We start from the raw sequence: 21729 nt of genomic DNA on the forward strand, positions 1-21729 counted from the left end.
AGTTTCACGGCAATGTCCTCAGCCCCGGCCCCAGGGAGGCAGCAGAGTTCTCTATGGGGAGGGTCTGTCTGGCATTTTGGACCTTCTGTTCCTGACAGAAGCGAGTCACCTACAACTGAAACCCATTTTTGTCTTCCTCGTGTCGCTGCTCTTGATAGAGCAGGTATGCTTCCTGACCCTGTCAACACCTCTGGTGTGGATGGGCCTTCATCCTCATGATCCATTGACTGGTCTTCCACATCCAGAGCCTCATACCTGTTGTACAGACGCACCTGGGAGGGCGAGGTGGGCAAGGAGGGGTTTCACCTGCTGCCCCAAGTGTGGACTTGCTTCCATTCACTCCTTTCCCTTGAGCTACTGCCTCCAGCCTGGCAGGGTGAGGGTAAAGGAACCCCTTGATCGTGGTGGGTTTTGTTGGGTATTTTTGGTGGCTCTTCCTGTCCCAGGGAAGCCAGAGCATAGTCCCACCAGTCTCCTTAGACTCCCTGATGCTTCTTAACCTTCCTGCTTCCTCTCTTAGCTCTGCCACCAGGCTGAGCAGATGGACACCTGGTCACCCCTCACACAGCTCTGATCTCTACTGCCATCCCACCCCAGGAAAGGCTCTGGCACTGCCAGCAGCCCCAGACTGCAGGGCTGCATGTTTCCCTGGCAGCTCTGCCTCGGTTGCTGCAGGACCTTCCTGGCAAGTGCAGAGGACACGACTTTCTGCTGGGTGGATACCATGGCCAAGCTCCTCCTAGGAGGGTGACAACCACCAGCTGAGCTCGGCTCTTGAGCTGGCGAGGTGACGGCGCCCTCCCCGCACGCACGGGCCGTGCCACACGCTGCGGGCTGGCGCTGCTGCTGACAGGTGGGGGGAGAGCGGCGGTCAGCGTGGCTCCGGCCAGGAACAGGTCTTCTCGGCGCCTCTGGCCAGAACTCCCGGCTCTGGGTGTCCTCTCTCGGCATTTCCCGCCTCAGGAAACCCCTCAGCGTGGCAAGGTGTGCCGCTCCGCCGCCCATCGGGTGCAGGAGCAGCTCCCTCAGCCAAGAAGGCAGCCACAAGCCAGCACTTGGCAACAAACTCTTTATTGGAAGCACAGGGCTGTACTTGGCGGAGCTGCCCAGGGCTCTCCGCGTCTCTTGCCGCAGCCCTGCCCAGGACATGGCCCGCCAGCCTCCCAGCTAACGGCCTCGCTGCTGACGCGGCTGCTGGGGCTCGCCTCCCACCGGCTGGCCGCGCGCTGCTCTGCGTCGTGCTGCTCTCTGGGCAGGGCCCTTCGGAGCTGCCGGAGGGACGGGCTGTCTGCAGAGCTGTGGGCCCGTGGAGGGGCGGGTGTCCTCAGCGGGACGGCTCTCCTCTCCGGATCCAGGTCCGGGCCACTTTGCTCCCTTGGCGGCTTCCAGGCTCCGCTCTTCAGGTGCGCCGGGGAATCCTTGTCCTTCCTCCAGGCCTGGACTTGAGAAAGGCGCCTGGGGTGGCTGCGGCCGTCTGTTGGAGACACCTCCCCTGAGAAGCTCCAGCATTGCAGAACATGTGCAGCTACAGCCTCCTTCAGACTGAGAGGCTCCAATGGCTTCCAAGGTGCTGCAAACAATGTTGACAGCTTCTCTGGTCAGATGGTGAAGCAAATCCTTTGAAGTTGCTCTGTCGGAAGCTGCTGTTTCAGCTTGCCCCGATTTCTCTTCCTCAGATTTGCCCGCTCCGGTGGTTCCTCCAGCAACAGGCCCTGGCTCAGATGTGCCGGATGCAAAGTGCTTCCCCAAGCTCTCCGACACGGTCGCTGTGAGCTGCTTGGCCGCCAGTCCAATTTGCTGCCGATGGTGCAGAGAAGAGATCTCCGCAGGCTCTGCAGCTCTGAGCGCACCGGCTGCATCTTCGTGCCCCAGCTCAGGTTGGGAGGGGCTTTGGCCCTTGCCCAAAGCTGCATTGACTCTCAAGCGTCGCCCCCATTTCATTGAGTTGTTTTCTCCTTTGGGTGGAGGTGGGCACGATGGTTTCTGAGGCAGCAGCAGCCGCTGTCCCAGACAAGATGGTTTCTGAGGCAGCAGCAGCCGCTGTCCCAGGCGAGAAGTGTCCATCTCTCCCGTCAGTTTGGGAGCATGCTCTAACTTGGGCAGGTGTCGCGGAGGCTTCGCCTGCAAGGTGACAGCAGGTTGTGTCTGGCTGTGGGCTGGACAAGCGCTCCCGGCCCTGCGTGCTGAGGCGTCCCGCGGGCCCAGGACAGGGCTCTGCTCCAGCCCCGCGACGAGGGCGGAAGGGAAGGGCTTCCCTCGGGACGCTGCGTGTCTGTGAACACCCCGCTTTGCTGACCTGCTCTCGGATGGACGCTTTCTCGGCCTCCAGCTTGAGCGTGGTCCGGTACTGCCTGTACTGGTTGAACTCCTTCAGCGAGCAAACCACCTGTGGAGAGCGGGGGGCAGAAATCCCCCAAGCGCTGTGAAGCCGGCTGCGCAGACCGCCTTCCCGAAACAGCCGGGCCCGGCGGGAGGGGAGCTGCTCCTCTGCACACCCTCCTCTGCGCTCGGGAACCCCGCTGGGAGGGAACCGTTTTGATCAGCCCCATCGCATCCAAACCTACGTTGCCATCGCTGGTGACTAAACCCTGACTCTTCAGCCACTGCACGTTGTCCTTGCGTTGGTGGTAGGCCTGCAGATGTGGGTCATGCAGGCTGTTGTACTCGTTGCTCATGCGGCGGCCCAGGGGATCCCCAAGGTCAAACGAGCCCGAGGGCCGGTGAAGCTGTGAGAGACGTTCCAGAGTGTGAGCGGGGCAGGAAGGAGCCGCAGGGACGAACGCACCTCCCAGCTCCTCACGCACACAGGCCGGCATTTCCAAACCTGCGAGGCCCAGACTAATTCCTGGCTTACTTCCCACCACAGGAAAGATCTCTCTACTTGAGAGACTCTCCAGCGGAGAAGAAAGCCTGAGCCCAGGCGCTCTGCCTGGTGCCGATCTGCTGGTGCTGGAGGAGCACAGGGGGCTGTTTACTGCGGGGCCAGAGGGCTGCACCCAGTGCTGCACCTGCAAGGAGCTGAGCCGAAATGCTACGGAATGCCGCTGCTCTGGGCACGTTCTCCTTTCTCTGGGCACCGGGGAGCCAGGAGCTTCCCTCGAGTCCCCAGCCCCGGCCGACTGAAGGGCTGCAGCTCCCGCTGTAGAGCAGGTGGCCACGAGGACTTCTCGGGATGACGGGGACCCCATAAAAGAGGAGAGCCCTCCTACCCCTTTCTTCTGCCTTTACCTTTTCCCCCAGCTTTCCCCTGCTGAACACAGGCTTGGAGCCGGGTGTCACGGGGATCTTGACACCGAGGGTGAGGTCCAGCAGCTTAGGGTCCATTGGGCCAGTAGCTGCTTCTCCCAGGTGTTGTCTTCTGTGTCCGAGCTAGGAAGACAGAGACCCTCAGGCACAGCTCAATGAGCCTCCTGCCCAGCGGCTGCAAGAAAGGGCCCGTCCCAATGCCCCCGAGCAGCCCCGCCATGTCCCAGGCTCCCCGGCTGAGCCCTCTCCATCGCCCCGCTGCTCACCTCTGCCTGTTTGACAGTGCCCTGAGCACCGCGTCTGCCTTTGGGACAGCAGCGGTGAGACTGCACAGCTCCTGCACTCAGCACCGCGTCTGCCTTTGGGACAGCAGCGGTGAGACTGCGCTGCACAGCTCCTGCACTCAGCACCACGTCTGCCTTTAGGACTCCAGCAGTCAGACTGTGCTCCACGGCTCCTTCCAAGAGCTCTCCTAGAGCTGCGTCCTGCGCTGGCTCCTGTCGCTCCAGAGGCACCCGGCAGCAGATGCCACGGCCGCTCTCCCGGCGAGCGGCTTTATAGAGCACTCGCCATTGTGGCATCGCGGCGTTGCCGCATTGTCACATCACTGGTTGCCGTGACGCTGCCCTGCTGCTGCCCACCGCCCCGTGTGAGGCCCGTCTGGAGGCCCGTTTGGACAGGTCTGTGGCCCCCGCCCTTCCTGGCCCGGCTTGGAGGGGTCATCTCCACAGGCCCCTTCTCACCTCAACTCTCCTGTGATGCTGTGAAGCAAAGCAGCATCCTCCGCAACCGGGAAGAAAGACAGGAGACATCCCGTGATACTGAAATGTCAGTGTTTTGCAAGCGTTAAAAAGCAGGCACTTTTATTGCAGTGTGCTGGATGTTTGATAATCAATCCCTTAATTGAGTGTGTTCATGGCTTACACTTCTTGGTGTTTATTACATATACCTATTGCAATTCATTTGTTTGTAAAGTGTAGTTCATGCATTAAAAATAAATTATTTACAAAAACTCATCCAGAGTATGAACAGGGCAGGAGAGAGCAGCAGCAAAGAGGTGAAAAGCTGGACTAGTGAAAAGGCAGCGTGAGGACCAACACTCTTCTCCATCCTGCTGAAGGCACAGAGGTCATCACAGCCACACTGCAGGCCGGGCTGGCCCTGGGGAAAGGAGGAGAGATCACTTGCAGCTGGAAACTAGGGCTGAGGAACTGGAGTCAAGGGGGGCTGTGTCCTGCTGCCTTTTGGAAGAGACCCCAGAGGGTTATGCCCAGTGGACTCTTCCCAAACCAATCCGCACTGCCAGCCTGAGCTGGGGCAGGAAGGTGCCAGCCAAGGGCTGTCGATGTCTCCTGCGATGCCCGGCCATGCTGCGCCTGGCAGAGGGCACCGAGGGACACACGTTGCTTTGAAGGTGCTGAGGGCCAGGGGCTGCAGCGCCCACTGCTACCGCAACACCCGGCCTGATTCTGAGCAGGGCCCGCAGCACTTGTGTCCTGGCCATGGGCGACCAGAGACCTGCGTGTGCCCGGGGCTACGGACAGAGTGGGGTTTCCAACCTGGACCGGCAGGGACTTGCTGGGGCAGGGTCTTGTGAGGAGGAAGAGGAAAGGAAACAGAGGTGAAGGAACACATTCACTGCTCGTGTCAGTCCCTGCAGCTGCCAGCGGAGCAGCGCCCAGAGCAGACGGCCTGCGCTGCTGCGGGCTGTGCTGGCAGGAGAGCAGGAGCTCAGAGATGGCAGAGACCATGCTCGGGAAGTGCTGGAGCGGGTGAAGGCGCTGGATCAGTCCGTCCACGTCTTAAGGACGGCTCCGCCTGAGCTCACCGGGCGGTTGTTTGCCAGCGCCAGAGGGGCAGAGCCTTTGGGCGCTTCTCCTGCTCATGCTTGCTGAGGAGAGCATCCAAAAAGCCATCTCCAGGGTTCGGCAGCTGGATGCAGAACTGGGCGACTTCACCAGAACCATTGTCCAGGAAGTTCTGGAAACCGTGAAGAAGAAGTCACAGCAAGAAACAAAGTCTGAGCAAACATCAGAGAAGCTTCAGCCAAGGAAGCTCTTGCCACCTCTCCGCCTCCCACCACCAGTCTCACCTTCGGAGGAAGGAGGAAAATTCAAGAAGAGCTCACCGACTGCCCTCCCACCTCTCCCCCGAGGTGCTGAGCAAGACGCTCGCCGGCCAGCAGACGGCCTCCAGAAGCCCCGGGATGGCACCTCCGGAGCCACAGCGAGGTCTGCGGTGCCCAAGTGGGAAACTCTGCGCATGCCCCGGGCAGGGAGCACCGCAGGCAGCCTCCCCTCCCCGGGCCCGCAGGTTCCCCTCCAGCCCCGGCCTCCAGCGGGTCCCAAGCCCCCTCCCCAGGCACGAGCGCGGCGCAGCCCCGTGATTCTCAGGCTTGTCCATGCAGAGCCCGTGCAGCCCGAGGTGTTGGAGAGGGCGGGAGCTCGGAGCCTTGTGGACGATGTGCTGAGGAGCTGTGGGGCTCCAGAGCCAAAGAGCCCCCGGGCAGCCACCCCACGTGGACAATAAAGCCGTTGTTCCCAAGGCCTTGCTTGTACCTGCAGCGATTCACACCAGGCCCTGCTGTGTCTGGGCATTTCCATGCAATGTTTTCCTGCCTCTTCCTCCCTCCTACAGCCTCGCTCAGGCTAAGACCCAGGTCTACAGGGAATCATAAGTGGGGAAGAGAAAAGCAGCCCGGGCTTTGCCTTGTTTGGAAAGCTTTGCGGCCAGGCTGTTGGAGGGGCAGGACCAGCTCTGTAAAGCCGTGCTCGTGCCCTAGGACAGTCCCAAGTAGTGGTGCTGTTGAAGGCTGCGCCTTGTTCTGGGCATTGATTCTCTCGGCCCCTCAAGGCTCCTGATGGCCCTTTGGGTTCCCACCCAGGGCCCTCGCTGGGCCTTTTGCTGTCCCGCCGAGGGACTGGCCTTCAGGTTTTCATCTTTCCCAGGGACTCCTCCTCTCCTCTCCTCAAGCCGTCTCTGTTTGCCTTTCCATGTCCCCAGGGATGGGCTTTTTGGAGCAACCGAGGGGCCACCAAACAGCCTTTCGGTGCCTCCCAAGGGCCTCCGTTTCTCTTCCTGTGCTTCCTGGGGCCCTCCGTTTGCCCTTTGGTGTGACCCAGAGCCCTGCGTGTGCCTCTGGGTGTCCAGCCTGAGCCCTTTGCTGCCCCTGGGTACCCCCATGGCCCTGCGTGTGCCCGTGGGTGCCACCCTTGTGAAGCACGGATTAAGTGTGAGGGTTCTAAGTCAGGAAAGCTCCTGACCCGAGGGGTGAATAAGTGAATTTATGCGACAGACTAGTCTGGCCAAGGGGACTGAGCCCCGTGTGTCATGTTTGGTTCTTGTATTTCTTCATGAGGTGATGCAGTGAAGTTTAGTTCGGAGAGCATGTGGTGCTGTGAATAGTCCGTTTTCTCTCCCATCCAGGCTCTTCTCTACCTGCTTGCAGTCTGTCCCGTTCATGCTGCAAAACAGGGAGGAAAAGGTTCCCAAATGCCACCCGTGTGCGTTTGGTTTGCGCCCCAGCCTGGAAGTCCTGCGCCAGGGCCAGTCCCGGGCTCAAGTCTGAGCTTCAGCAGAAAGCTCCGGCTGCTCAGTCGGCTCCCCTGGCCCACGGAGCTTTTGTGCTGTCCCTGCGCTGCCCCCTCCCTGCCCCAGTGTCCCCACACCCCACACTCTGCTCTCGGGACCGTTTCCTCGCTCCTTCTCTCCCGGGCTCCCGCGGCAGCGCGTGCTGCCCGCACCGTTCTCCGGGGCCGTTACCGGTCCCTGCGCGGGACTCGCTGGAGCAAAGCGCTGCCCAGAGCACCACGCAGCCCGGCGGGCCCGGCCAGGAGCGACCAGAGAGCAGAGGGAAGAGACGAGAGAGCAGAGAGAAGCGAGGAGAGCCGCGAGAAGAGCAGCGGGAAGCGAAGCGCTGCCCCAGAGCGGCCCCGAGCCAGCCCGGCTCTCCCGCCCCGCGGCTCCCGGTCGCGCCCGGCGGGCAGGGGGAGCCGCTCCGCCCGCCCCGGAGGGGCCAGCCCGCGGCCCGGGGCAGCCTGAGCTCCGCCGGGCAGGGCGCGGAGCAGCCCCCGCCGCGGGGCCCGGCAGGGAGCGGGGCCATGGCGGCGCCGAGGCAGGACTCCCTGCGGCGCCGGCTGCAGAGCTCGCAGGAGGCGCAGCACCGGCAAGCGCTGGTGGTGCGGAAGCTGCAGGCGAAGGTGAGGAGCGGGGGCGCCTGCCCGGGGGGAGCTGCCCGGGGCCGGGCCGCGGTGCTGGGGCCGGGCTGTCGGGGCCGCCCCGAGAGGGCGCTGGGCCGCGGCGATGTCGGGGGGAACGCGCGGCCCCAGCGGGTTCCTCCCCGGGGCTGCCGCGGGCGGGACGGTGCCCAGCCCGGAGCTCGGGGGAGGCCCCGGGAGCCGCCCCGCTCCTCCCGGCCCGCCCAGGCGTGCTGGGCGCTGCTTCCCCCGCTGGCAGCCCCGAGCCGCTCGGCAGCCCTTGGCCGCCTTCGCTGCCGCTGCCCGGCCGGCGAACGGGCCCGGGCGGCTCTTGTGCAGCTGCACAGAAACCGCGTTGTGCAGCGGCTGAGCGGGGCTGGGGCAGAGCTGACCTGCTCGGCGGAGCCTGAGAAGCGACGTGCAAACTCCCTCCCTGCCCTCCCTTCAGGGCCCGGGGGACCTTTCCCCCTTGGGAATCTCGAGTTGGGGTCCGGCTGCCCATGGGGCAGGTTCTGCTGGCCAGCGCTGCCTTAGCATGAGCAGACAGTGCTGTGTGCGACAGAAACCCTGGCTGGCTGGCCTGAAGATCACAGAAGGTGAAGCTTCCCCGTGTGGTCACGACTTCGCGTTGCTGTATCAGCAGCGCCGTGAAACGTTCTGTGCTCGGGCTGCAAAGACTGAGAGAAAAGGGGATGCGGGAGGAGCCGCGTCTGGGAGAAGCTGCATCGCTCATCTTCATTCTCCGTATCCACGCAGGTCCTGCAGTACCGGACTCGGTGCCGAGAGCTGGAGCAGCAGGTGGAGGCAGGAGGGGTGAGTGTGCAGGCTGCTGACTACAGGCAGCGCACGTGGCATTCGTTAACGCCGGCAAAAAACACCTCTCCAGAGTGACAGGGGCAGGAAAACAGGCTTTTGCTACCGGAGGGTTTCGGGAAGCGCTGTGATTCTGCCCGTCAGTGTGTGTGCAGTTGCCATTCTTGGAGCGGCCAGTAGTCCCAGAAATGCCAGTCCAGAAATCCCCACCAAGAAGGATTTTAGTTTTGTGAGAGAGCGCTTTCCTGCTGGGGTAACGCGCTGTGCTTGGTCTCAGGAGAGGGCTGTGCTGCCTGTTGCGTTGTGGGGCTGTCTCTGAAAAAGAACCGTCTGGAACACGGCATTTCGGCAGGCGGGAATGCTGGCGTTCAGCACACAGAGCTGGCTCTTCTGTGCTTTTCTTTCTGCTTCGCGGCTAAAGTAACCCTGGGAGAGGGACAGTAGGAGAGCGGAGAGCATTCCTGGGCTTCAAGTGCAAGTGAGCGCTTGTGGTCCTGAGCGGAGGATCCCGGGCTGTGAGAGTGCGACAGTGGGAGACTGAGCAGAGCTGTCACCTGCAGTGACACCCTTCCCCTTCCTCTCTGCTGTCACGACACTGTTATGCCTGGAAGAAGCCACGAGCTCCAGAGATACCAACAAATGGAGGGGAGAGCGATGGATGCTGACAGTAGTGAAGGGAACACAAGAATTTGACTCATCTTTTCCTTTCTGCCTCAGGGATCTCTCCCCGGCAGGTGGGAAGCCACAGAAGACCACAGCCTGGAGAAAGCACTGCTGCAGCTGGAAGAGGAGCAGCAAAGGTACAAGGAAGAAGCGTTCCCTCATAGCCGGTATCCTGGATGCTCATGGAGGGGAGGGAAAACCTGCCAGAGCCACCTGCTCTCCCCAAGGGAAGCGGCTGGACGAGCCGCTGTGACAGGAGAAAGGTCCATGATGTGTTTTCTGTGGTGCAGTGACAGTGTTGTGTGCAGAATGGCTCTGTTCTGAGCAGGGGGTTGTTCCAGGTGAGCTCCAAAGGTCCCTTTCCAGCCTCAGGTGCTCCAGGGTTCAGTAGGGGAGGGCTCAGGACAGTGGTAGAGAAAGGTGATGATGCAGTGATCAGGCAGCACGGCGGGGAGGCAAGATGTTCACTGTGGGCATCATCAGAGTTGAGAGGAGGGGAGAACCGAACCTGTGGATGGCAATGGAAGGCTTAAAGCCTGGAGAAGCAGCTGAGTTGGCCATCCCAGAGAGATCTCAGTTAATGCCAGGAAGCGCTTTTGCTGCCTCTGAGCCTGACAACAAAGTCAGTGCTGAGGGAGCTGGGAAATCCCGGGGCTGCTGCTTGTGGGCAGCAGTTGTTGAGCGACCTCTCTGCTGTTTCTCCCTCTCCCAGGTGTGAGAATCTGGCAGAAGTGAACGCTCTCCTGCGGGAGCAGCTCGATAAAGCCAGTGAGGTTAATTCAGCCCTCAAAGAAGATGTTGGAAAACTGACGGCGGATTGGATGAGGGCCCGGGAGGAGCTGGGCTTGAAGGAGAGTGAATGGCGCCGTGAGCGCGAGGTAAGGAAAGGCTACGGGCTCGTCAGCCGTGATGCCAGAGCGGCGTGAGAATGGGTTTGATTTCTGGCCGAGAGGACTTGCTGTGTGGCAGCGGTGGCCCTGCTGAGCTGTGCTGGTGCTGAGGGGCAGAAGACAGGGCTGGGAGATGGAGGAGACCTGGTGCTGGGGGTTGCGCTCTCTCCTCTCTGAAAGACTCGTGCAGAGTTGGCGAAGGCTGGACGGGCATTTCTTTTTGTCTTGGCACGTTTAGGTATATGAGAGCTACGTCAGGGGTGAACATCAGCGTCTCCTCAGCCTGTGGTGCCAGGTGGTGACCTTCCGCCGCCAGTTCCTGGAGATGAAGGCTGCCACTGACCGGTGAGTACAAGGGAAGGCCAGAGCTCTTGCAGGAAAGCTGTAGCTTCCTTCACACCTGCTGGGTGAGCCTCCGTGTTACGGTAATTGTGGCTCAAGCCGTGATTTCTCCTTTGAGAGGCTGAAGCAATGAAGCCATGAAGCTGTTTAGCTGTCTTTGGAATGATTTGGTTTGATGCGGGTTTTCAGACCAGACTGAGGGGCTCGGGCTGTGGGCAATGCCGAGGCCCTGAGCAGATGAACTTGCCTGTGGTGACGTTTGGGCACATTAACTCGGGTACGGGCACACATGGACACGCTGGAAAGAGACTCCCCACAGCTGTGCGTGCAGCACGTAGAGCAGTCCCTTTAACAGAAAGGTACAAATCTGCCTTATATCTCACTGAATGAGAGTATGTTAATAAGCTAGAGCAGCAGCAACAGTCAGTCAGAGTCATTGGAGGTCCTTGAGGCCTTCTGGCTGTCCCACACATTTCTTCTCATCTCTGAGGAGAAAACAGACTCATCGCTCAACTGTCCTGCTGTGTCCTGGTCCCAAAGTGCCAGATGAGCGGCTCGTCCCAGCCAAGATGTCACCTTTCCTGCCAGCTGGGACCGGTGCACAATGATGCGCTTCAGAAGCGAGTGAGCTGATAGAGATGGTGCTGCGAACACGGTCTCTTTCTTGATTCTTCTTCAGAGATTTGTCCGAGCTGAAGGCAGAGCACATGAGGCTTTCTGGAGCTGTGCTCGTGAGCTGCTCCCGTCCAACCTCTGGCGACCTGGAGAAGAAGGAGCTTCAGGACAGGTGAAGCTGTTTTAAACTTTGCTGTTACCAACATGATCTTTTGTGGCTGCTGCTGTGATTCGTAGATGAGCTGTGTTCACGTTTTAAACACACGGATTCTGCACAGCCCTGTTTCTGTGCCTGGTCAAACTGTTGCTTTAAACAGAAGGGACAGAAAAATCATCAGACTGACAGAAGCTCTTCTGAATAAGACCAGACTGGCAAAGAGATTGCATAGCACAGTGTTTTTGCTGTTAGCTGATTCTTGGTGAGAAATGGAGAGCAGCATAAAGAGAGCTCTGTCTCTGTACAGCCCCGTTGCTCCCCGGGGCTGCGCTAAAGCAGTTGGGAGGAATGTGCACAGGAGCATCATAAGCAGCGTAGCTCCTCTGTGCTGACGGTTCCTTGCAAGACTGAGTGCAGAAGACCTTGGTGGCAAGAGGTGCCATTTGGCACCCTCAAGCTCATTACCCCGTAGAGCTGGACGCTGCCTTTGCTGTGTTTTCTGGGTTGAACTTTGTCTGCTGTGCCTCTGGGAGCTGCTCAGCTCTTTCCCAGGCGATGGTGTGCTGTGCTTTTGGAGTGGCACGGGGACCTTCTCTTCTCAGGGTGATGGAGCTCTCGGCCTTGCTTGTACAGTCCCAGAAGCAGAACGAGGGGAAAGAGAAGATCATGAAAACGCTTCAGGACACTGTGGAGATTCTGGTGTGTTTTCCCTTGATCTGGGAGACAGCCCAGTGTCTGCTCCCCAGCCGTAGCACACAGAGGTGTGGTTTCCTCAGCAGAAGGAGTGGTAGAGATGCCACCTGTAGGGGAACATCAGGGACATTGCCAGAATGTTCCTTGTGTGTTTGGCACAGCTGGAGTCAGTCCAGGCGCGGCAGCGGCAGGGGAGCTGCAGACAGCTCCGGTGTCTTCCTCAGAGGTTGCACCAAGGCTGTTGTGCCTGGGATCAAAGTTCCTTGAACTGACAGCTTCCTGGCAGTCTATGAAAAAGAGCTGTTGGTCTTTCTCTTCTTAGTTTCAGTGAGGAAGAAGTGGAATAGATGTGGGAAGGAAGGTACTGGAATCCCGAGGGCTGAGGCTTCTGGGCATGGCAGTGCTGCTGAGGATGGGAACAGCTCTGCCCTGCCCACCCTTTCCTTCTTCTGTTCTCAGGAAGCCGGTCGGTTAGAGAAAGAACATGAAGTTCTGTGCAGTGAAAATGCCAAAGAGGAGAACCTGTCCCTGCAAAAGCTCATAAAAGATATAACTGAGGTGAGTGCAGAGCTGGGACCTTGATCTCCACCCCCGCTCCCAGCTTTTGCCTTCAGCGGAGCCGTCTCTCTGCTCGCTGCTTCTCCCGGCTGTCTGCAGCCGCCTTGGCTGCTCCTCACTGCTTGTTTGTGCTCTTTCCCTGCCTGTTGCTTGCAGGCCCTACACAAAGAGCTTTCTGCCAGGCAGGACTCTATCGATTCCCTGCTGCAGCAGCACAGGCAGCAGGAAGAGAAGTGCAGGAAGCTGCAGCAGAGGCTTGAGCAGCTGCAGGAGGAATGCGCCACGTCCAGCAGCCAGCGGCAGCACCTCCAGTCTCTGGTGGAAGCGCTCAGAAGGTGAGTGTTTCCTCCTTCTCCTGCGGTCTAGAGGCAATCTGCTTCCAGTTCGGGAGCTCAGAGCTGTTCTGGGCAGAGAACTTGCCTGCCCTGCCTCGTGCGTGCCTCTGTTTGGCACCACAGCATCCTCCTGTCACTGCTTTTCCTGCTCGGCTGTGCCTCCCAAGGCTGGCTGTGCGATTCAGAGCGATGCTGGCATACGAGGCGCCTCTGCCTCGACACGCTGCGTCTGCATTCTGCTCTTCGGGTGCCCTTTCCCAGGCACCGCTTCTCGCTGGATGAAGGCAGCAGCCCGCCTGCCGTTCTGCTTCCCTCTTCAGTTACCTTGGGAGGGGAAGAGCAAGTTCTTCCTCCCCGTGCTCCCCACAGCTCCATCCTGGGATGAGGAAAACGGGATCTGTGACTCTTCCGGCCTCTTCATTCTTGTAACGGAGCCTTGTCTCTGCAGTGACTGTGCCAACCTGGAGACAACCAGGGACGAGCTACAGCAGCAGCTGGAAGTAACGGAGCAAGAAGCCTCGCGTCTGCGTCAAAGGAACACGGAGCTGCAGCTGAAGGAAGACTCAGCCCAGGGGGACAAGGTGGAGCAGCAGCAGGCGATGGAGAGAGCGCGTCGTGAGCAGGAGCTGCTGTGAGCATTCGAGCTTTCTCTGGGCAGGGGTGGGCATGGCTGGACATGAGGAGCCCAGCGCACAAGGCTGAGTTGTGCCTGCTCGTCATTTGCAGCACAGAAGGGTGAAGGGAGCCCGCGGGCAGGGCTGGCTGCCTGCTGCCATCCAGCAGAGCCGCCTCCGTGTGCTTTGTGCCTGAGCTTCACAGAAATCATTCCCAGCCTGAGCAGAGTCTGTCGTACCCAAAGGAGAACTTGGCAAGTCTTGGATCCAATGGATCCAAGAGAGGGGAGAGAACTAACAGGCAGGAAGCCCTTGAGAGTACCTGAGCTGCTTGAAAAGGTTCTGTGATTTCTGGAAGCTTGTTTTACTTTCTCATTGACAAATGTTTCACCCACATCAATGGCAAAGAGTGATGTGGCTCTAGGCAGGAAATTCCAGCGTTCCTTAGGTGTAAATAGAAAGCTGTTGGAAATCCCTCCAACTGCCATATCTGGACATAGTAGGTACTCTTGGGTTGGACATGACAGTGCTTTTGGATTAAGAACTTGATTGTCTTTCCCCGTCTCCCAGGCTGAAGGACTTTGCTGCACTCGAAGGAAAACATTCGTTATTGCAGAGTGAGCTGGTAGTGGCGAGAGAGACGCTGGAGGAGTCGCAGCTTCAGAGGGATCTGCTGGAGCAAGAGAAGCACGAGCTGACCACGGCCCTGGAGAAGGTGCGGTCACCTTATTCCTAGGGAGCACCTGTGGGAGAGGGAGCTGTGACAGCAGGACCAGCACAGGTGCTGTTCCTGGCAGGAGAAGACAGGGAAACCGTTGTTGTCCTCTTGGGAAATGGGGATCAGAGCACACAGGCTGTTTGGGGTGTTCAGTCCCCATGTGCTCATTGGGAGCGTGAACTGGGAGCGTGTCAGAGACAACCGGGGGATGGGGAGTTGCTGCTGGGAGTCAGGGATGTTCCTGCCCTTGTTGTCACGTTGTTCTTTTGTCTCTGCAGGCCAAGCAGTCGGTGGCAGAATTGACCAGGACTCAGAAGAGCCTGAGTGTTGAAATAGCTGATCTCCGTGCTGCAGCAGTCAACACGAGCAGTATCAATGAAGCTCTTGCAGTGGAGAAAGTGCAGCTGAACAACCTTGTGCTGCAGGTGAGCAGAGTTGCCAAAGCTCTTGCCAGCTGTTTGTCTCCAGCTGCTGCTGCTTCTCAGCCTTCTTGCCTTCCAGCAGTAGGACTGGCTGGCTGTGCAAATGTTGTTCCTTGTCCTGTCCAAGCCAAAGCTCCCTCGTAGGAAATGTTCCTGTCTTTGATGTGCTCTCTGCTTCTGTGGTTGTAGCTGGAGCAAGAGAATGAGGTTGTGTCAGAGAAAGTGGCCGAGCTGGAGAGAGCAAGAGTCTGTGAGCAGGAGCAGCTGAGCTGGTGTGAAAGAACCAAGGCAGAGCTCTGTGCAGAGAAAGCCCAGCTGGAGCAGCTGCTGCAGGAAGCAGAGGAGCAGCAGGAGGGGCTGCGGGTGCAGCTGAGGAGACTGGCAGAGGAGAAGGAAGAAACCCAAGAGCAGCTCAGTGAGGTGAGACCAAGAAGCTGGTGCTTGTGGGTGGGCGTTTGGCTGCTTGGCTGAGTGAAGCTGTGTCTGCTGGCTGCTGCAGGGTTTGTGTCAAGGAGACACTCGGGAGCCCTGGAGGGCAGGGGGTTTGTTCCCTTCTTTTTGGCACCGTGTTGATGGCTTGCGGAGCAGTTCTGCAGTTCTCTGCGCTGTCCTCTGCTTCTGTGGATTCTTTTAATCCTCTGGTCCGTGTTGGCCTCTTCTGTGGCTTTTGCTGAGCTGCAAAGAGGTGATCGTGTTGTCTGTGGATCAGAGCGGGGCGACTCCTGTCACCTGTGGCAAAAGAAACAAACTGTGTAGCTCTGAATCCTTTTTCTGAGGCAGAATCCAGTCGGCAGCGGCTGAACATGAGGCGGCCTGTGCCCAGGTGGCCAAGAAGGCCAAGAGCAGCCTGGCTTGTCCCAGCACTGGTGTGGCCAGCAGGAGCAGGGCAGTGACCGTCCCCTGCACTGGGCACTGGGGGGGCCACAGCTGGTCCCAGGCAGCCCAGTCTGGCCTTGCACATCACTTGCCAGTGAGCGGGGCCAGCGCCTTTTGGCAGCCCAGGCTCTCGGTGCGGGACCAGCAGCTGCTCTCACACTTGGAGCCCCCCGGGACAGGAGCTCTTTCTCCTCCCGCCCGCTGGCCAGCGGCGCTGGCTGCTCTGCACACGGCTGCACAGAAAGGGCTCCAGCTGCGGTTTGTCCCGTTCCAGGTGTCCCGGCAGCAAGAGTCGGCCAGCACTGGTCTGGAGCAGTTGCGCCAGGAGTCCTCTCGCCAAGGGCTCGCACTGGCCAAGGTGTGTGAAGAGAAGGAGGTGCTGGTGCAGGAGAAGGCTGCCCTGGAGCTGCGCCTGGCAGCCGTGGAGCGGGACAGACAAGGCCTTTCCGAGCAGCTGGCAGAGGCCAGGTAAAGGGGGAGGAACCCTGGGCAGGACATGACTCGCTGTCGGGAATTACAGAGCTGGTCAGCATTGCACGGGGCTTTCTTGCGTCCTCTGTGCTTCGCGGATGTTCTCACCTTCCAGGGACGGAACAGGGAAGAAACTTGAGGGGAAAATAACCCGCTTATGGTGTCCCCCTGCAGAGCAATTGGAAGTGCTGGTGGGATGCACCTGTGAGCAGAGGTTGGGCCTTTGCTGGCTGGCACAGACGTTGTCAGGAAAACTGCTACTTGTGCGACCCATCAATCAGCAGCCATTTCAGATTTGGCTGTCAGGATGAAATTCGGCTGGGCTTGCTGTGTTACGCTGGGTCCTAAGGAAAGCCTGGGCATTCCCTCGGAGGGGCCCACATTGCTATTTAAATGGTAGAAATATGCTTTCTGTGCACGGGTGTCCATGCAACCCCTTTTCCGTTCTCAGGGGCAGGGATCTGGAACCACTTGTCACTGGGATCCCTCCCTGTGGGTGTCAGGAGCAAGAAGCTCATTTCTCTCCGTGTCCACAACCTGCAGGCCGGTGAAGGAGACCCTGGAGCGCAGCCTGTTTGAGGCTCAGCAGCGCGTATCTCAGCTGGAGATCGCCCGGAGTCAGCTGGAGATGCGACTTCGCACCGTCACGCAGGCCAAGGAGGTGATACAAGGTGATGGCCCATGTGCTTTGTTTCTGGTGATCCCCTGCCTAGACAAGATGGTATAAAACCAGCTCTCTGTCCGCAGTGCTTGTGAGGAGTGAAGGAGCTGGAACAGTTCCCTCCAGCACTGAAACTCCAAGGGCTGAAGGTCAGTAAGGCCAGAACCAGGGTCTGGGTAGACTCTGACTCTTGCCATTTGTGGGGTCTGCAGGGGAAGTGAAGTGTCTTCAACGTGAGCTGGAAGCAGAGAGATCTCTCCTGAGGCAGGAACGGGAGAACGCGGCACAACAGCTCTTGCGGAGAGAACAGCAGCATGACGATACCCTCAGACTTCGGCAGAGCGGTCATGAAGCAGAAATACAGAGGCTTCTGCAAGACCTGGTAGGAAACAAGAGGTGTTTTAATTCCTCAAGCGAGCTTGGTGGGCTGGCTTTAGCACAACAGCCCGAGGTGTGAAATGGCAGCAACCGCGTGTCGCAGGCCACACGTTGCCGGGCCCACAGCAGAGCCGATGGCTCGTACTCGAAGGCACGTGGAGCCCACAGGACTGTGCTGGGACAGGAAATGCAGCCACAGATTGAGCATGGGCGTGAGACGAGTTCAAGGGCAGGTTGGGCGTCCCACCCAGAGCGTGGCAGCACAGGGGGGCTCTTACCAGCCTCCCGTCTCCCATGGGGCAGAGTCCTGACCCTCCTGCCAGCTGCAGTCACGGGAACTTTGTTCCTTTCTTGCTGCCCTTTCTCGGTGGACAGAGGGGTTTTCTTTGGGCCTGAACCCCAAAGGAGGGTGAAGCTTCCCATGTTTTGAGGAGCTTGGCTGGGGCTCCATCCTGAAGTGTTGTCCTCCCGTCCTCAGGCACGCGCGCGGGAAGGGCACCAGTCAGAGCTGCAGGAGCTGCTGGAGCGATGGCAACAGGAGAAGGCAGAGACAGAGAGGGAGCACGAGAAGCAGCTGTTGGACATGGAGCAGAAAGTTGCTGCCGTGCAAGCTCAGCAACAAGAGGAACAAACCAGACGTGAAAATGCTGAGCGAGAGGTAAAGGCTGAGAAGGGAGAATTGTGTGTTTTTGCGAGGCTGGAGCTGTGGGAGATGGCTGGGGCTGGGGCTGTGTGGAGCATCCCTACGTGTTTCCTGCACTGAATTTGGGAGGTGAAAGGTGTGCAGGGCCAGCGCTGGGACTGGGGACGAGACCTCTCATGGGAAGCCAGAGAGAAATGTGACCTTTGGTTTTAGATTGTTGTGCTGCTCGTGGGTTCTGGTTTTGTAAGAGTTACCTCGGAATAACTTCTCTGCTCTGTAACGGTCCTCTTTTGATGTTTACTGGTAGGTGTTCATAGCCTCATGTCCATTACAGACCAAAGTGAGTTTGTAGCACTGAATCCCCACGAGGGTGGGGTTTGTGTTTGGGGGGAGGGGCACAGCAGGATTGTTGACAAATGAAAAACCTTTTTAAAGAGTCCTGTGAAAGATTTTGGAGCGGTAGGACAGAGGTGTCTTCTGGGCTGTGTTTTCAGTCCCTGGCTGGTGAGCTGTTTTGTGCCCAGCTCTGCTGTGCCAGAGCAACCCCGTCCTCTACTGGCAGCGCTTGTGTCCTGACCAAGGTCCTGTGTGCAGAGCGAGCCACATGTTTTCCTGTGAGCTGACTAAGAGTTTGTTGTGGATTCAGTTCCGGAGGGACCCTGTTTATCCTGCCAATGTCCCTTAGGAAGCCGCGTCTCCCCGTGGGCAGAGAATGACCCAGGAGAGCAGCAGCACAGCGCCTGGAGAACGTGTGAGCCCGTCGGCCTTGGAGTCTTGGCACAGACCTTTTGTGAGGGAAGTTTAAACCCGTCTGCTCTTTATTTCTGTGCAGGCCGTGCTGGAAAAGGAGCGTGAGAAGAATTCTTTACTGGAGACGCTCCTCCAGACTCAGGGAGAGCTCACAGACGCCTGCCAGCGGGTAGAGCAGCTCAGGCAGCAGATGAAAGAGCAGCGAGAGAAGGGGCAGGTGAGTCTGCCTGGTTGGGGTGTTGAAGGAACAGGCTGTTGGCAACGGGGCATGAGCTGAGAGGGGCTGAGAGGCATTGGAACAGGCTGCCCAGGGCAGTGGCGGAGTGCATGCCCGCCAGGGGAAAACTAGTCCTGATTTCAAACACAGAATGACAGAGTGTGATCTGGCCATTACTCCTTCAAGGGGGAACAGTGGGGTTCTAGAGGAAGGTGCCACGAAAACTCCACACAGTAGAGGGCCAAACAAACCTCCCCAAAATGGGAAATGAACTGTTGGGTTTTTTCTTTCTTTTATTTTCTTTTCTTTCTTCCCTTCCTCCCTTCATTGGTTCTCTCCTGTCTGGCCAAGCTTGGCCAGCGTGTCCGGGGGAGGATTTGCCACAGCAAGGAAAGGGCACGGTTGGCCACACTAATGTACGGAACTCAGTACAGTTTTATACCGATGGCTGAACAGCAGTGACACCGATGGTGCTTAGAGGATGCTTTCAGAGATGGAGATCTCTGGGCAAAGCTTTTCTGCTGTATTAAAATAATGGAATTGGTACTGTTGCGTGATCTGGTCAAAGGCTTCATTGCCATTCCGGATGTACTTGTGCCACAGCCCCAAAAGCAGGAAGGGAAATGAGTGTGAATTTCTCCCAGGTGATCTGGAGGGGGCCCCTGGGAAGAGAATTTGGGGCTGTTTTGGGCTGTGGCCCAAGGGGGAGAAGAAGGGACTTGGCCCTGTCCGGTCCTGATCCCGCTCACTCTCCCCGGCTTGTTCATTCTGGCCCTTGTAACCTGCGTGTGGCACCAGCTCCACCATCTCCTCTCTGAATCCCCAGCAGGCTGCTGCAGAAGGGGAGCGGCTCTCCTGGCTCTCAGAGAAGAGACGCCTGTCGCAGCGGCTGGAATGTCTGCAGGGAGCAGTTGCAAGGCTGGAACTGGAGAAGACGGAGCTGAAGCAATACAACGCTGAGCTCAGGAGGACCCTGGAGCTGGTAAAACAGGCTTTCCCTGCCTCTGCAAAGCCTCCCGGTGCTCTGGAACACCACACGTTTCCCAGACGGCACTCTGGAGTCCTCTGCTGGTTTCCTGCCCTCTCCCCCTCCCGCTGTGGACACTCGCTGTCTGTTTTCTCTCCCTTCTGGCACCCGTTGCCTTCACAACTGCACATTCACTGGGGTTCCCGCCTTCTTGCCCCAGTGTCCCCATCCACACACACTGGACTCTCTCTTGCCCTTTCTCCTCCATATTCTGCTTCGAGTGCGTTTTGCCCCAACGTTCTCAGGTGCAAGTGACAGTCTGTGAGCAGAAATCTCCTTGCCCTGATGTGCAGGGGTCCTTCTGCTCCTCGTTTGGTGGCCCGAGTCTGTGACCCTTTCTCCTCCCCAACGTGCAGGTGGAACGTGAACGGAGGAGGCTGAAGAGATGTTGCCGTGGTCGGTCGCTGCCAGATGCGTGCGGGTTGTCTCTCTCTGACCAGCGGGAGGTGCCGGCTTCTAGACAGGTGAGAACAGAATCGCACTGGGTGGCAGGAGGGTCTGGCCATAGGGAGGAACGATGGCAAATCCCAGTGGCCTTTTGCCTCTTTCAGGTGGCCCTCCTGGAGACACAGCTGGTGCAAGCACCAAAATAGAAGCAGGACTCCAGGGGGCAGTCACACCCTTGGAGATGAAGGAAGTGAATTTTAACCACCAGCTGCTGGGGGGACGTGGGGGGGGTGGGTGGGGACATGGGGAGCAGGCGGATCGGAAAGGTTGTACCCTCCGAGTACCTCAGCCCATGGGGAAAGGAGGAGGGATCATTGCGGCCGGGAGCTAGGGCTGGGGAACTGGGGTCAATGGGGGCTGCGTCCCCCACCTTTTGGAAGAGACCCCACAGGGATATGCCCGGTGGACTCTTCCCTTTAGTTGAATAAAGTTTTTCTTTTGGTTTGACTCCTCTGTGTCTTTTTCCAAACACGGAGCTGTAGCGAAGTGAATTTCTGTAGAGCTGCCTCTGGGCACCCAGCGCGGCGCTCCGTGTGCCCTGGGTGCCGGGCTCTGCGTTTCTCTGCCCCGGGCAGAGCCAGGCAGTGGTGCACCATGAATAGTGGATGTATTGTGAGGGTTGTACTGATCTCAGCTGGCAAAATGGAGCACTGCCGGCCCTGCTGGGGCTTCTCCCTGTGGGAGCTGGCAAAGGAGCAGCAGATGTGCTTAAACACAGCGAGCTGGGGCCTCTGATGGGCTGTGGTGGTGGAGCTGAGGTGTCCTGTTGTCTGCACCATGAACACAATCACTGGAGATGTGCTGATTGCCTTCACCACTGTAGCTCTCTGCTCCGTGTGACCTCAGCCAGCAAAAGGATGCTTTCAAAAGGCAGAGCTATGGGAGAGGCAAACCAGGGCTGCCTGTGTTGGCAAATCTTCATGGAACAGTTTGGGCTGGAACCTTTGAAGATCATCTACTCCAAGCCCCTGAAATGAGCAGGGACACCTTCAGCATTTTAGAGCACAAGTCTTACGAGGAACAGCTGAGGGAACAGGAGTTGTTTGTGTGTGCATGTTTGTTATGTATGGAAGACCAGTAAGGGTAGACCAGCAGTCTGAGGGCTGTACCAAGCTCAGTAGTTTCACGGCAATGTCCTCAACCCCAGCCCCAGGGAGGCAGCAGAGTTCTCTGTGGGGAAGGTCTGTCTGGAATTTTGGACCTTCTGTTCCTGACAGAAGCGAGTCACCTACAACTGAAACCCATTTTTGTCTTCCTCGTGTAGCTGCTCTTGATAGAGCAGGTATGCTTCCTGACCCTGTCAACACCTCTGGTGTGGATGGGCCTTCATCCTCATGATCCATTGACTGGTCTTCCACATCCAGAGCCTCAGACCTGTTGTACAGACGCACCTGGGAGGGCGAGGTGGGCAAGGAGGGGTTTCACCTGCTGCCCCAAGTGTGGACTTGCTTCCATTCACTCCTTTCCCTTGAGCTACTGCCTCCAGCCTGGCAGGGTGAGGGTAAAGGAGCCCCTTGATCTTGGTGGGTTTTGTTGGGTATTTTTGGTGGCTCTTCCTGTCCCAGGGAAGCCAGAGCATAGTCCCACCAGTCCCCTTAAACTCCCTGATGCTTCTTAACCTTTCTGCTTCCTCTCTTAGCTCTGCCACCAGGCTGAGCAGATGGACACCTGGTCACCCCTCACACAGCTCTGATCTCTACTGCCATCCCACCCCAGGAAAGGCTCTGGCACTGCCAGCAGCCCCAGACCTGCAGGGCTGCATGTTTCCCTGGCAGCTCTGCCTCGGTTGCTGCAGGACCTTCCTGGCAAGTGCAGAGGACACGACTTTCTGCTGGGTGGATACCATGGCCAAGCTCCTCCTAGGAGGGTGACAACCACCAGCTGAGCTCGGCTCTTGAGCCGGCGAGGTGACGGCGCCCTCCCCGCACGCACGGGCCGTGCCACACGCTGCGGGCTGGCGCTGCTGCTGACAGGTGGGGGGAGAGCGGCGGTCAGCG

At 58.7% G+C, this 21729-nt stretch overlaps 1 protein-coding gene and 1 long non-coding RNA gene across 5 annotated transcripts; one reads left to right on the forward strand and one right to left on the reverse strand.

Annotated features, from left to right (window-relative positions):
• Nucleotides 1-6548: 6548 nt before the first annotated feature.
• On the reverse strand, nt 6549-7977 carry LOC135575596 (uncharacterized). The gene is made up of 2 exons (XR_010466663.1): nt 7835-7977; nt 6549-6709 (listed from the first exon to the last, which is right to left on the reverse strand). It is a non-coding gene; the product is annotated as an uncharacterized LOC135575596 (long non-coding RNA).
• LOC135575595 (centrosome-associated protein CEP250-like) lies at nt 7111-20179 on the forward strand. 4 transcript variants are annotated; one of them, XM_065032587.1, is made up of 21 exons: nt 7111-7445; nt 8199-8255; nt 8973-9055; nt 9631-9796; nt 10047-10153; nt 10830-10937; nt 11525-11621; nt 12075-12173; nt 12330-12508; nt 12957-13139; nt 13693-13837; nt 14119-14265; nt 14452-14682; nt 15413-15606; nt 16153-16280; nt 16483-16652; nt 17127-17306; nt 18124-18258; nt 19085-19240; nt 19642-19749; nt 19817-20179. In XM_065032587.1, exons 1-21 carry the CDS (start codon nt 7347-7349, stop codon nt 19931-19933), a joined length of 2889 nt encoding a protein of 962 aa, XP_064888659.1. In that variant the 5' UTR covers nt 7111-7346; the 3' UTR covers nt 19934-20179. The 4 variants fall into 4 exon arrangements, with proteins under 4 accessions (XP_064888659.1, XP_064888660.1, XP_064888661.1 ...); XM_065032588.1 differs by having other exon boundaries at nt 19088-19240; XM_065032589.1 differs by having other exon boundaries at nt 7115-7445; nt 19837-20179.
• The last annotated feature ends 1550 nt before the right edge of the window (nt 20180-21729 follow it).

The sequence above is a fragment of the Columba livia genome, chromosome 16, assembly GCF_036013475.1.
Source record: "Columba livia isolate bColLiv1 breed racing homer chromosome 16, bColLiv1.pat.W.v2, whole genome shotgun sequence".
NCBI lineage: Eukaryota > Metazoa > Chordata > Aves > Columbiformes > Columbidae > Columba > Columba livia.

Coding starts and splice junctions, on each gene's coding strand:
- LOC135575595 (XM_065032587.1), top strand. CDS start 7,347: ATGGCGGCGCCGAGGCAGGACTCCCTGCGGCGCCGGCTGCAGAGCTCG. Junction 8,256..8,972: donor AGCAGGTGGAGGCAGGAGGG/GTGAGTGTGCAG, acceptor TTTCTGCCTCAG/GGATCTCTCCCCGGCAGGTG. Junction 16,281..16,482: donor GGCCAAGGAGGTGATACAAG/GTGATGGCCCAT, acceptor TGGGGTCTGCAG/GGGAAGTGAAGTGTCTTCAA.